Genomic DNA, 14659 nt, shown 5'->3' on the forward strand with positions numbered 1-14659 from the left:
TGTTGTCAGTAGGTCTGGTAGCTGGTATCTGTTGTCAGTAGGTCTGGTAGCTGTTGTCAGTAGGTCTGGTAGCTGGTATCTGTTGTCAGTAGGTCTGGTAGCTGTTGTCAGTAGGTCTGGTAGATGTTGTCAGTAGGTCTGGTAGCTGGTATCTGTTGTCAGTAGGTCTGGTCTGGTAGCAGTAGGTCTGGTAGCTGTTGTCAGTAGGTCTGGTAGCTGGTATATGTTGTCAGTAGGTCTGGTAGATGTTGTCAGTAGGTCTGGTAGCTGGTATCTGTTGTCAGTAGGTCTGGTAGCTGGTATCTGTTGTCAGTAGGTCTGGTAGCTGTTGTCAGTAGGTCTGGTAGCTGGTATCTGTTGTCAGTAGGTCTGGTAGCTGGTATCTGTTGTCAGTAGGTCTGGTATCTGTTGTCAGTAGGTCTGGTAGCTGTTGTCAGTAGGTCTGGTAGCTGGTATCTGTTGTCAGTAGGTCTGGTAGCTGGTATCTGTTGTCAGTAGGTCTGGTAGCTGGTATCTGTTGTCAGTAGGTCTGGTAGCTGGTAGCTGTTGTCAGTAGGTCTGGTAGCTGGTATCTGTTGTCAGGTCTGGTAGCTGGTATCTGTTGTCAGTAGGTCTGGTAGATGTTGTCAGTAGGTCTAGTAGCTGGTAGATGTTGTCAGTAGGTCTGGTAGCTGGTTTCTGTTGTCAGTAGGTCTGGTAGCTGGTATCTGTTGTCAGTAGGTCTGGTAGCTGGTAGCTGTTGTCAGTAGGTCTAGTAGCTGGTATCTGTTGTCAGTAGGTCTGGTAGCTGTTGTCAGTAGGTCTGGTAGCTGGTATCTGTTGTCAGTAGGTCTAGTAGCTGGTAGCTGTTGTCAGTAGGTCTGGTAGATGTTGTCAGTAGGTCTAGTAGCTGGTATCTGTTGTCAGTAGGTCTGGTAGCTGGTATCTGTTGTCAGTAGGTCTGGTAGCTCTGTTGTCAGTAGGTCTGGTAGCTGGTATCTGTTGTCAGTAGGTCTGGTAGATGTTGTCAGTAGGTCTAGTAGCTGGTAGCTGTTGTCAGTAGGTCTGGTAGATGTTGTCAGTAGGTCTAGTAGCTGGTATCTGTTGTCAGTAGGTCTGGTAGACATCGTGGATGGGCACCTGAAATGCTGCGGCAGGGAAGGCCTGGGGCACGGCGTAACCCGCGTACCCTCCGTAGGCTGCAGCGGCCACGGCTGCGTTCTTCTGCAGGGCTGCCAGGGCAGCAGCGTTGTAGTTGGTGATGGGCATATAGCCTGCTCCGTACAGACCACTGGCCGTGGGGATACGCTGCATGTTGTGGGTCATGGCGTACACTGGTGTGATGGGACGACCCTGAGGGAGGGAGGGAGGGAGGGAGGGAGGGAGGGAGGGAGGGAGGGAGGGAGGGAGGGAGGGAGGGAGGGAGGGAGGGAGGGAGGGAGGGAGGGAGGGAGGGAGGGGGAGGGAGGGAGGGAGGGAGAGTTAGTGGATATTATTCAACTTTCAGATTACATTAATTTCATGTTTCACTGTGTGTACCTGGTAGGGTGGAGGGGAGGAGACAGCAGGTATAACAGTCTGTGTGTTCTGGGCTGTGTGTGTACCTGGTAGGGTGGAGGGGAGGAGACAGCAGGTATAACAGTCTGTGTGTTCTGGGCTGTGTGTGTACCTGGTAGGGTGGAGGGGAGGAGGAGACAGCAGGTATAACAGTCTGTGTGTTCTGGGCTGTGTGTGTACCTGGTAGGGTGGAGGGGAGGAGACAGCAGGTATAACAGTCTGTGTGTTCTGGGCTGTGTGTCCTGGTAGGGTGGAGGGGAGGAGACAGCAGGTATAACAGTGTGTGTTCTGTGTGTGTACCTGGTAGGGTGGAGGGGAGGAGACAGCAGGTATAACAGTCTGTGTGTTCTGGGCTGTGTGTGTACCTGGTAGGGTGGAGGGGAGGAGACAGCAGGTATAACAGTCTGTGTGTTCTGGGCTGTGTGTGTACCTGGTAGGGTGGAGGGGAGGAGACAGCAGGTATAACAGTCTGTGTGTTCTGGGCTGTGTGTGTACCTGGTAGGGTGGAGGGGAGGAGACAGCAGGTATAACAGTCTGTGTGTTCTGGGCTGTGTGTGTGTACCTGGTAGGGTGGAGGGGAGGAGACAGCAGGTATAACAGTCTGTGTGTTCTGGGCTGTGTGTGTACCTGGTAGGGTGGAGGGGAGGAGACAGAGGATAACAGTCTGTGTGTTCCTCCATCAGCTTGGCTCCCTGGAACATTGGGTACTGGCCTCCTAGGGCCTGCAGGCCCACTGCACACACACAGACACCACAGACACAGACACACACACACACACACACACACACACACACACACACACACACACACACACAGACACACACACACACACACACACACACACACACACACAAAACCCCAGAATGAGAGTCAGATTGGGAAATGCCACTATGAGATGTCAAAGACATTGAGAGGCACAGTTTTAACAGGACAGAATTTGAGGGAGAGAAGAGAAGAGGGAGAGAGGAGAGAGAAGAGAAGTGGGAGAGAGAGAGAGAGAGAGAGAAGAGAAGAGAAGCGTGAGAGAGAGGAGAGAAGAGAGAAGAGAAGAGGGAGAAAGAAGAGAAGAGGGAGAAAGAAGATAAGAGGGAGAGAGGAGAGAGGAGAGAAAAGAGAAGAGGGAGAGAAGAGAGAAGAGAAGCGAGAGAGAGAGGAGAGAGAAGAGAGAAGAGAAGAGGGAGAAAGAAGAGAAGAGGGAGAATGAGAAAAGAGAGAGAGGAGAGAGAAGAGGGAGAGAGAGAGAGAGAGAGAGAGAGAGAGAGAGAGAGAAGAGAGAGAGGGAGAGAGAGAGAAGAGAAGAGGGAGAGAGAGAGGAGAGAAGAGAGAGAGAGAGGAGAGAGAGAGAAAAGAGAGAGAGAGGAGAGAAGAGCGAGAGAGAGAGACAGAGAGAAAGAAGAGAGAGAGAAAAGAGAGAAAAGAGAGAGAGAGAGACAAGAGAAGAGCGAGAGAGAGAGAGAGAAAGAATGGAGTTACCCAAGTTAGTGTTAGCCTCTGTTGGTTGGGGTGTGATTCGGATTAAAATGGTGCTTAGCTCTTGATTAAACCCCCTTCATATACACACACACACACACACACACACACACACACACACACACACACACACACACACACGCTAATACACACACACGCTAATACACATGCCAACACAAGGTCACTCATTGTTTCAGATGGACAAGAGTCCACTGTGTTTCTCTGATCCAGTTTATTCCAGAGACTGAGAGAAGGATTGTGGGGGATTGAGCAATCACGTCCAGATTAGGAGAATCAGATTATCGCTCCATACCGGAGATACACCTAACAGAAACCTAAATAAACCAATGAGTGACGTTTAAATCAGAAGAGGTCAAAAGGGGGGGGTCAGAGTTTGTTGACCTCTGACCCCCAAAGTGAAGTGTTGAGGAATTTACAGTAAAGGAAAAGCACATCACCATCATCACCAAGAGAGGTTTGTGTTTTTCTCTCCTGGTCTGAATAAGGGATAGTAGGACAGAGCAGGTAAAGCAGAAGGATGAAATGGAGAGAGAGAGACAGACAGCCTCTCTGGGAAGTACAGCTTGCAGTTCAACTCCAGTCCAGCAGAGGGGGCAGTAGTGTCTCTTAGTTTTTTTTTCCAGAAAGCTGCGGTCTGTCAACGGTGACCTGAGCTGCAGAAAAGGTCATCTATCAGCTGATATTAAAGTATTATAGTGAAAATCTATGACCCATCAATTCATCCTCAGGCTTCCTATATCTCATTTACTGTCTGCGATTTCCTGCCTGCTGCTGCCCTCTGGGAACAGGAGTTGAGCAGTGGAAAGACGACAGTAGGGAGTTAGTTTAGACCAGGCCTGGTGTAGATCAGTAGGGAGTTAGTTTAGACCAGTAGGGAGTTAGTTTAGACCAGTAGGGAGTTAGTTTAGACCAGTAGGGAGTTTGTTTAGACCAGGCCTGGTTTAGACCAGTAGAGAGTTAGTTTAGACCAGGCCTGGTTTAGACCAGTAGGGAGTTAGTTTGGACCAGGCCTGGTTTAGACCAGTAGGGAGTTAGTTTGGACCAGGCCTGGTTTAGACCAGTAGGGAGTTAGTTTAGACCAGGCCTGGTGTAGACCAGTAGGGAGTTAGTTTAGACCAGTAGAGAGTTAGTTTAGACCAGTAGAGAGTTAGTTTAGACCAGGCCTGGTTTAGACCAGTAGGGAGTTAGTTTAGACCAGGCCTGGTTTAGACCAGTAGGGAGTTCGTTTAGACCAGGCCTGGTTTAGACCAGTAGAGAGTTAGTTTAGACCAGGCCTGGTTTAGACCAGTAGAGAGTTAGTTTAGACCAGTAGAGAGTTAGTTTAGACCAGGCCTGGTTTAGAGGTATCTTTCACTGACTTGAGCCAGGCTTGAGACAGGAAGGAGACAGGAAGGAGACAGGAAGGAGACAGGAAGGAGAAAACTGAAGGAAGCAGGCGGCGGTATAGGGGGACAACGGGGGTAGTTTACGAGGGGTACGACAGGGGTGGGACTGACTTGTGCAAGGCTTGATGCCCAACGGGTTGACTGAGGCAGTCAGCTCCATAGAGGGTACCAGCTCGTAGGCCTTGTTGTCGGGGCCCTTGGCTTTGCCCTCATGGTACCGGCTGTAGATACCCCGCCCAGCAGAGTAACCACCCAGGTATGACCCCCGTGGGCCGGGGGCACGGCTACCTGCCGTCGCTCGGCCACGACCTCGCACAGCACCTGCTGGAGATGGGCCACAGTGGGGGGGGGGCGCTGTTTAGGTTTACGCTTCAATATATAGGGGCATGGGATACCGGAATACCAAGAGAAACCTAAATAAACCAATGGGCGCATTCTGCAAAGCACAGGGCCCAGCGTCGTCAGGGTTTGACCGGGGGAGGCCGTCGTTGTAAATAAGTTTTGTTTCATAGGTTTGACGTCTTCGCTATTATTCTGCAATGTTATTCTGAAAATAGTAAAAATAAATAAAGAAAAACCCTTGAATGAGTCTGTGTGTCCAAACTTTAAACTGGTACTGTATATAGAGGTAGATATTTTATAATATTCTGCCCCAGACATCACTACGAGTCCGTCCTCCCCTATTAAAGTGCCACCAGCCTCCTGTGGCACTGAAGTTCGTTATTGCTATCCGTGATCCTTGGGACGTCACTACCTTAAACCCCTAAACCCTACTCTAAACCCCTACCCTAAACCCTAAACCCTACTCTAAACCCCACCCTACCCTAAACCTCTACCCTAAACCTCTACCCTAAACCCCTACCCTAAACCCCTACCATACCCTAAACCCTTACCCTAACCCTTACCGTACCCTAAACCCCTACCCTAACCCTAACCCTTACCCTACCCTAAACCCCTACCCTAAACCCTAAACCCCTACCCTAAAACCCTACCCTACCCTCCCTACCCTAAACCCCTACCCTAAACCCTAAACCCCTACCCTAAACCCCTACCCTAAACCCCAATACCCTAGAACCCCAAGGAATCCAGTTTGGACCCTTTCCCAAACCCCTACCCTAAACCTTAACCTTACTTTAACAGTTTTAAATGTCAAATCCCTATGGGGTGATGTCATTTAGTTTAAGACATTCCCAAGGAATCCAGTTTGGACATTTCCCATGAAACCCCTGACCCTAAACCCCTAGTGGAACCCCTACCCTTTAACCCCTACCCTAAACCCATACCCTACCCTAGACCCCTACCCTAAACCCTAAACCCCTACCCTAAACCCATACCCTACCCTAAACCCCTATCCTAAACCCTAAACCCCTACCCTAAACCCCTATCCTAAACCCCTATCCTATCCTAAACCCCTACCCTAAACCCCTACCCTAAACCCATACCCTAAACCCAAACCCCTACCCTAAACCCCTACCCTACCCTAAACCCCTACCCTAAACCCCTACCCTAAACCCTAAACCCCTACCCTAAACCCATACCCTACCCTAGACCCCTACCCTAAACCCTAAACCCCTACCCTAAACCCATACCCTACCCTAAACCCCTATCCTAAACCCTAAACCCCTATCCTAAACCCCTATCCTAAACCCCTACGCTAAACCCCTACCCTACCCTAAACCCCTACCCTAAACCCCTACCCCTACCCTAAACCCAAACCCTACCCTAAACCCCTACCCTAAACCCTAAACCCCTACCCTAAAACCCTAAACCCCTACCCTAAACCCCTACCCTAAACAAATCCAATGGGGTGATGTCCGAGATTTGGGACGTCCCAAGGAATCCAGTTTGGGCATTTCCCATCAAAGTGTGAAGCCGTCGTTAGGGGGGGGGCTGCTATGGGGCGTCATTTTACACGGTTTGTCAAGAGGTGCTAATATATATATATACTGTACATTGTCTATGTTTATCTGGTCATTAGTTTGTGTGATTCCAACACTGGTAGAACATCTAATAACTGAAGTTGTCAAGGAGTGTGGGAGACATCGTGGGGTCTGACAGTTTGTCTGTCTACTAGTGAACTAAAGAGGTGATGGAACAAGGGGAAGTTGTTATAGAAACCCAGAGAGAGGAGTTGGTCACATGACCAGGAAGTTGATGTTTCATTGGATAAGGGAGTGTAAAGGAGTAGCCAATAAGGATGGAATAGATTACCATTGGTCTGTATCATTGGGCCTCCTTTGGAGAGAAAACCAGAACACAGTGATTACAGTCAACGTCTGGACGGATTAGTTCGATCGGCCCAAATGGAACCCTGTCCCCTATGTAGGGCACTACTTCTGACAAGGGCCCATAGGGTTAGAGCCGATAGGGCTCTGGTCGATAGTAGTGCCCTGCAAATGGAATAGAGTGCTACTTAGGACACAGATTAGTTGATCTGCCACCCAGACACCTGCCAGCATCACTCATCACAGGGGGACGGGCTCAGCACTTAAAAGGGGGACTCTCTGCAATATGACGTCCTCAGAGGATACTTACAGAGGAGACGCTTCCTGCTTACAGACGGACAGCAGAATCAGAATCTGCCAATGCTCCAGACAGCCACTAGGGGATCCTCTCGATGCAGGTATAGAGTCCCACAGTGGGGGTGTCATAATACCCATAAGACCTAGCGGTCAAACAAGGAAATGATTCCAATCTTTGTTTTTCCCACCATTCATTTTTCCAATAAGGGATTTTAGAAACACTTCAAATGAGGGCTGTGTTTTGTGTAGGTTTAACCTGCCGTGGTGTTTTGTGTAGGTTTAACCTGCCGTGGTGTTTTGTGTAGGTTTAACCTGCCGTGGTGTTTTGTGTAGGTTTAACCTGCCGTGGTGTTTTGTGTAGGTTTAACCTGCCGTGGTGTTTTGTGTAGGTTTAACCTGCCGTGGCGTTTTGATGACCCTGTAAATCTCTCTACGACAAGGTAGACTTTTATCAATATATTCAGCTCTATTTACTCTCAGATTCTAAAATGCTAATTAGCATCAAAGTAGACACCATGCCAGACTACAAATCCCAGCATGCTCCTGCACGTCATCTCTATCTGACACCTTTACTACCAGGTATTGTGTCCATTTAAAAACGTACACAAGACAGTTCACAGAACAGTCCATTTTAAAGTAGGGCCGTCATTGTAAATAAAAATGTGTTCTTTTTAACTGACTTGCCTTGTTAAATAAAGGTTAAATAAAATAAAAAAGAAAGAAATGTAAAAAATGTATGCAGTACTACATGTAGCTAACATTACATAGTTAATCCAGAGATTTGTAGTTCTTTACGAGAGCCACATTAGATAGTTAATCCAGAGATTTGTAGTTCTTTACGAGAGCCATATTAGATAGTTAATCCAGAGATTTGTAGTTCTTTAGGAGAGCCACATTAGATAGTTAATCCAGAGATTTGTAGTTCTTTAGGAGAGCCACATTAGATAGTTAATCCAGAGATTTGTAGTTCTTTACGAGAGCCACATTAGCAGCTAATTAGCATTTCATTTGAGGGGGGTTAATACAAGCGAATACATGAATAATTTACACAGTTATCAAAACGTCACACCAGGGTAAACTGACACAAAACAACAGCTCTTATTTGAAGTGTTTCTAAAAAAATCCCCTTTGGGGAAAAATGATTGGAACCATTTCCTTGTTTGACCGCGGGGTTTTATGGGTATCATGACTCATACTGCGGTACTCTATATGCCTCATCGGAGGTAAGAAACTAGGAAGACACAACGGTGGCCATCTTGGGAATCTTGTCGTTCTCGGTAGTCGCTAAGCAGGAAGTCTCCCCGCTGTATCCTGTGACGTCATATTGCGGAGCGTCCCATTTTACCTCTCTAACAGTTATCGCTGCTGATCGGTGATTTATAACCAGTAAATGATCAATAATCATTTAGAACACCCCCCCCCCCCATTCATCATATTCATCAATATCAATAATCATCACGATCATCTACTAATCACATGTATTTGATGATGTGGGTTCACTATTGGTTACATTTACAACAGGCCCATCTAATCTCCAGATCTTATTGGTCGTTAACCTGCGTTCTCTGCTAATCAATATGTCCATTCATACAGAAACAGACGGACAAAAGCTCTCAGTTACGTCTGTAGTACAAAAGGCTACGTTTATACAGGCAGCCCAAGTTTCGAGCTGAAGAGCTGATCTGAATGGTGTAAAAAATAGATAAGATCAGAATGTGACTGTCTGTGTAAACGCAGCCACAGAGAACCAGAAGGAAAGGACTCTAACCTTTGATGAAGTAGTCCCTGTTGGGTCCGATCAGCGTGTTGTAAGGGTACCCATAGTAGGTGAGGGTGTAGGGGTCACACTGGTACACGTAGTTCTGCTGGACTGGTTCCGGAGCTGCCACGGCCGCGGCCGCTGTAGCGCCCCCTTTTGATGCCTTCTGGTAACGCGTGTACTGCTCTTTGTCGACAGGCTTAGCCAGGGTGACCTCGATACAGGACCCTTCCACCTCCGTCCCGTTCAGGTGGTCCATGGCAACCACGGCATCGTCACGGGACGAGAAGTGGACGAAGGCGTAGTCGCGGATCTTCTTGACACGTTCCACGCAGCCCTGGTTCCACTGGCCAAACACCTAGAACACAGAGACATGTTCATACAGCCCTGGTTCTACTGGCCAAACACCAAGAACACAGAGACATGTTAATACAGCCTGGGTTCCACTGGCCAAACACCTAGAACACAGAGACATACAGCCTGGGTTCTACTGGCCAAACACCTAGAACACAGTGACATGTTAATACAGCCTGGGTTCTACTGGCCAAACACCTAGAACACAGAGACATACAGCCTGGGTTCTACTGGCCAAACACCTAGAACACAGAGACATACAGCCCTGGTTCCACTGGCCAAACACCTAGAACTACTACACTAAACCAATCAATCAGTAAATCAACCAATCAATCAGTAAATAAACAAATCAATCAACCAATCAAACAGTCACTAAACCAATCATTCAGTAAATCAACCAATCAATCAGTAAATAAACAAATCAATCAGTAAATCAACAAATCAATCAGTAAATCCACCAATCAATCAGTAAATAAACCAATCAATCAGTAAATCAACCAATCAATCAGTAAATCAACAAATCAATCAACCAATCAATCAGTAAATCAATCAATCAGTAAATCAACCAATCAATCAGTAAATCAACCAATCAATCAGTAAATCAACCAATCAATCCGACCTGTCTCAGTGTGTCCTCGCTGGTCTCCATCATCAGGTTCCTGACGTATAGAATCTTCACGGTCTCCATGACGTCCTCGTCCACGTCTATCTCCGGTTCCGCCCAGTCCACGGCGATCTGGTGCCCCCACAGCTGGATCCTGCCGGGCATCAGCTTCCTGCGCGCCATGGCCGCGGCACGGTGACTCTCATACTCCACGAAGGCAAAGCCCCGGTTCTTCATCTTGTCCGCAGCGCTGGCGTACACTATGACGTCCAGGACGCCCTCCGTCACCTTGGACACCTCCTCCAGGATCTCCTCTCTCTTCTTGGTTTTGGGGATGCCCCCGATGAAGAGGCGACAGTTGTCCACAGAGCAGCAGACCCCTAGGAGGCGTCCGGGGCGCACCTCGTAGTTGTTGAGCTCCCGCACGGCGCGTTTAGCCTGGTGTTTCTGTGTGTACATGACGAAGGCGTAGCCGCGGTTCTTCCCATCAAAGTCCATCATCAGACGCATCTCGTAGATCTGACCCGCCGACTCGAACACCGGGACCAGCTCGTCTTCGTAGACGTCCCGGGGGATCTTACCCACGAAGATCTCACAGCCGCGTGGCGGGGAGGCGGATTCCCAGCCCGGCGGGGGGCCGTATTTTCTCTGACCGTTCTCCTGCACCATGCCGTACCCCGTACGCTCCATCAGAGACACTAGGGCCGCTTCGTTGTGGGCCCCGGACACACCCTCGGGCACTGTGATTGGTCCATGCGGGGAGTGATGGGAAGGGCCTGGGGGGTTGGAACCGGGAGGTGCTGGGTTATTACTCATGGCTGAAGAGGAGGAGGCGGGATCTTCGGCTGTCATTCTGACTAAACCATCCAATCAGATGTGGTGCCTGAGAGAGAAGGGGAAAAAGAAACATTCATTATTTTCTATTGGCTAAACGAGGGATCGCGTCACATTTGATGGACAGAGAACCAACTACATCAGTGATGCTAGAACATCGTGGAATAGGTAACTAACAGATGTAGAGGAAAAGACCAGTAGACTGGATGTTTTATCTACCTGTCTAGAACCAGTCTAAAACCAGTCTAGAACCAGTCTAGAACCAGTCTAGAACCAACTACATCAGTGATGCTAAAACATCGTGGAATAGGTAACTAACAGATGTAGAGGAAAAGACCAGTAGACTGGATGTTTTATCTACCTGTCTAGAACCAGTCTAGAACCAGACAAAAACCAGACTTGAACCAGTCTAGAACCAGTCTAAGAACCAGTCTAAGAACCAGTCTAGAACCAACTACATCAGTGAAGCTAGAACATCGTGGAATAGGTAACTAACAGATGTAGAGGAAAAGACCAGTAGACTGGATGTTTTATCTACCTGTCTAAAACCAGTCTAGAACAAGTCTAGAACCAGACTAAAACCAGACTAAAAACCAGACTAAAAACCAGACTAGAACCAGTCTAGAACCAGTCTAAAACCAGACTAAAACAGACTAAAAACAGACTAAAAACCAGACTAGAACCAGTCTAAAACAAGACTAGAACCAGTCTAAAAGACTAAAACAGACTAAAACAGACTAGAACCAGTCTAAAACAAGACCAGAACCAGTCTAGAACCAGTCTAAAACCAGACTAAATACCAGACTAGAACTAGGGTCACAATAGAGAACATCACAGCCTTGTGAAATCTAAAGGTTGTGATATTTTGGCTAATGAGTTACGTAGAGTAGAGCACGACACAGGTCACATGACCAACATACACCATCCTATGAGAACCCAGCATCCATAAAACCAGGAACGATACAGTAAAATAATTAACCAGACTAGAACCATATGTCTGAAGTCCAGTCTTGTGAAAACCAGGATACTGAAAAACCAGACCAAGGTTCACCAGTCACATGCTGTGTGTGTGTGTGTGTGTGATGTGTGTGTGTGTGTGTGTGTGTGTGTGTGGGTGCTGTGTGTGTGTGTGTGTGTGTGTGTGTGTGTGTGTGTGTGTGTGTGTGTGTGTGTGTGTGTGTGGTGTGGTGTGTGTGTGTGTGTTAAAACCAGAGCAGTTGAAAAGGGTCACAGAGAGCAATCACAAATCCTCTGTCACTGATCACCACGTCATGTGTGTGTGAACATAAACCACCCCCTTAATGAACTAAACCTATTTAAATCCTCAACACTCCTTGGTAACACAACAACCAGTGTAGTGGTGTCTGAATGTCTCCACAGATCTACATGTAGACTAACACCACTACACTCAGATTACTACATGTCTCCTCTATCAGACACCACTACACTCAGATTACCTGATGGGAGTCTAACACCACTACACTCAGATTACTACATGTTGGAGTCTCCTCTATCAGACACCACTACACTCAGATTACTACATGTAGGGAGTCTCCTCTATCAGACACCACTACACTCAGATTACTACATGAGAGTCTCCTCTATCAGACACCACTACACTCAGATTACTACATGTAGGGATTCTCCTCTATCAGACACCACTACACTCAGATTACTACATGATGGGAGTCTCCTCTATCAGACACCACTACACTCAGATTACTACATGATGGGAGTCTCCTCTATCAGACACCACTACACTCAGATTACTACATGATGGGAGTCTCTATCAGACACCACTCCTCAGATTACTACATGATGGGAGTCTCCTCTATCAGACACCACTCCTCTCTACATGTCCCTCCTCTATCTCCACTCACTCAGATTACTACATGTAGGGAGTCTCCTCTATCAGACACCACTACACTCAGATTACTCTGTTTTATCAGACACCACTCCTGTTACTACATGATGGGAGTCTCCTCTATCAGACACCACTACACTCAGATTACTACATGTAGGGAGTCCCTCTTGACCCCCTACACTCAGAACTGAGGTCTCCCACCACTACACTCAGATTACTACATGATGGGAGTCTCCTCTATCAGACACCACTACACTCAGATTACTACATGTAGGAGTCTCCTGTGTCAGTGACTCAGATTACTACATGATGGGAGTCTCTCTATCAGACACCACTACACTCAGATTACACATGATGGGAGTCTCCTCTATCAGACACCACTACACTGATTACTACATGTAGGTTCATCGACACCACTGGGATTACTACATGTGGGTGTCTGTCTGTCAGACACCACTACACTGATTACTACATGTGTGAGTCTCCTCTATCAGTGTGATTACTGTGTGGGTGTCTCCTCTATCAGACACCATTACACTGATTACTACATGTGGGTGTCTGTGTTAGACACCACTACACTCAGATTACAATGTAGGGTCTCCTCTATCAGACACCACTACACTCAGATTACTACATGATGGGAGTCTCCTCTATCAGACACCACTACACTCAGATTACTACATGTAGGGAGTCTCCTCTGACACACTACACTCAGATTACTACATGTGGGAGTCTCCTCATCAGACACCACTACACTCAGATTACCCCCTTGTGGGAGTCTCCTCTACAGACACCACTACACTCAGATTACTACATGTCCTCAAGACACCACTCCTCAGATTACTACATGTAACACAGACACCACCACTCAGATTACTACATGTGGGAGTCTCCTCTATCAGACACCACTACACTTAGATAACTACATGTAGGGAGTCTCTATCAGACACCACTACACTCAGATTACTACATGATGGGAGTCTCCTCTATCAGACACCACTACACTCAGATTACTACATGATGGGAGTCTCCTCTATCAGACACCACTACACTCAGATTACTACATGATGGGAGTCTCCTCCAGACACCACTCAGACACCACTACACTCAGATTACTACATGATGGGAGTCTCCTCTATCAGACACCACTACACTCAGATTACTACATGATGGGAGTCTCTATCAGACACCACTACACTCAGATTACTACATGATGGGAGTCTCCTCTATCAGACACCACTACACTCAGATTACTACATGTAGGGATTCTCCTCTATCAGACACCACTACACTCAGATTACTACATGATGGGAGTCTCCTCTATCAGACACCACTACACTCAGATTACTACATGATGGGAGTCTCCTCTATCAGACACCACTACACTCAGATTACTACATGATGGGAGTCTCCTCTATCAGACACCACTACACTCAGATTACTACATGTGGGAGTCTCCTCTATCAGACACCACTACACTCAGATTACTACATGATGGGAGTCTCCTCTATCAGACACCACTACACTCAGATTACTACATGTAGGGAGTCTCCTCTATCAGACACCACTACACTCAGATTACTACATGAGGGAGTCTCCTCTATCAGACACCACTACACTCAGATTACTACATGATGGGAGTCTCCTCTATCAGACACCACTACACTCAGATTACTACATGTAGGGAGTCTCCTCTATCAGACACCACTACACTCAGATTACTACATGTATGGGAGTCTCCTCTATCAGACACCACTACACTCAGATTACTACATGTAGGGAGTCTCCTCTATCAGACACCACTACACTCAGATTACTACATGTAGGGAGTCTCCTCTATCAGACACCACTACACTCAGATTACTACATGATGGGAGTCTCCTCTATCAGACACCACTACACTCAGATTACTACATGTATGGGAGTCTCCTCTATCAGACACCACTACACTCAGATTACTACATGTAGGGAGTCTCCTCTATCAGACACCACTACACTCAGATTACTACATGATGGGAGTCTCCTCTATCAGACACCACTACACTCAGATTACTACATGATGGGAGTCTCCTCTATCAGACACCACTACACTCAGATTACTACATGATGGGAGTCTCCTCTATCAGACACCACTACACTCAGATTACTACATGATGGGAGTCTCCTATCAGACACCACTACACTCAGATTACTACATGATGGGAGTCTCTATCAGACACCACTACACTCAGATTACTACATGTGGGAGTCTCCTCTATCAGACACCACTACACTCAGATTACTACATGATGGGAGTCTCCTCTATCAGAC

The 14659-nt window shown here is 47.3% G+C and overlaps 1 protein-coding gene across 1 annotated transcript in view; it reads right to left on the bottom strand.

The window, feature by feature from the left end:
• Window positions 1-954: 954 nt before the first annotated feature.
• Window positions 955-14659, bottom strand: part of LOC135538461 (RNA-binding protein 47-like) — a 69942-nt gene continuing 56237 nt past the window's right edge. The window contains exons 2-8 of the mRNA XM_064964353.1: window positions 9667-10534; window positions 8703-9051; window positions 6624-6647; window positions 4524-4736; window positions 2228-2269; window positions 2032-2180; window positions 955-1332 (exon numbers count right to left, since the gene is read on the bottom strand). Of these exons, the coding sequence (XP_064820425.1) occupies window positions 1087-1332; window positions 2032-2180; window positions 2228-2269; window positions 4524-4736; window positions 6624-6647; window positions 8703-9051; window positions 9667-10503 (1860 nt within the window). The 5' untranslated portion in view covers window positions 10504-10534 and the 3' untranslated portion in view covers window positions 955-1086. The remainder of the gene's footprint in view (window positions 1333-2031; window positions 2181-2227; window positions 2270-4523; window positions 4737-6623; window positions 6648-8702; window positions 9052-9666; window positions 10535-14659) is intronic.

The sequence above is a fragment of the Oncorhynchus masou genome, unplaced genomic scaffold (assembly GCF_036934945.1).
Source record: "Oncorhynchus masou masou isolate Uvic2021 unplaced genomic scaffold, UVic_Omas_1.1 unplaced_scaffold_968, whole genome shotgun sequence".
NCBI classification, from domain to species: Eukaryota; Metazoa; Chordata; class Actinopteri; order Salmoniformes; family Salmonidae; genus Oncorhynchus; species Oncorhynchus masou.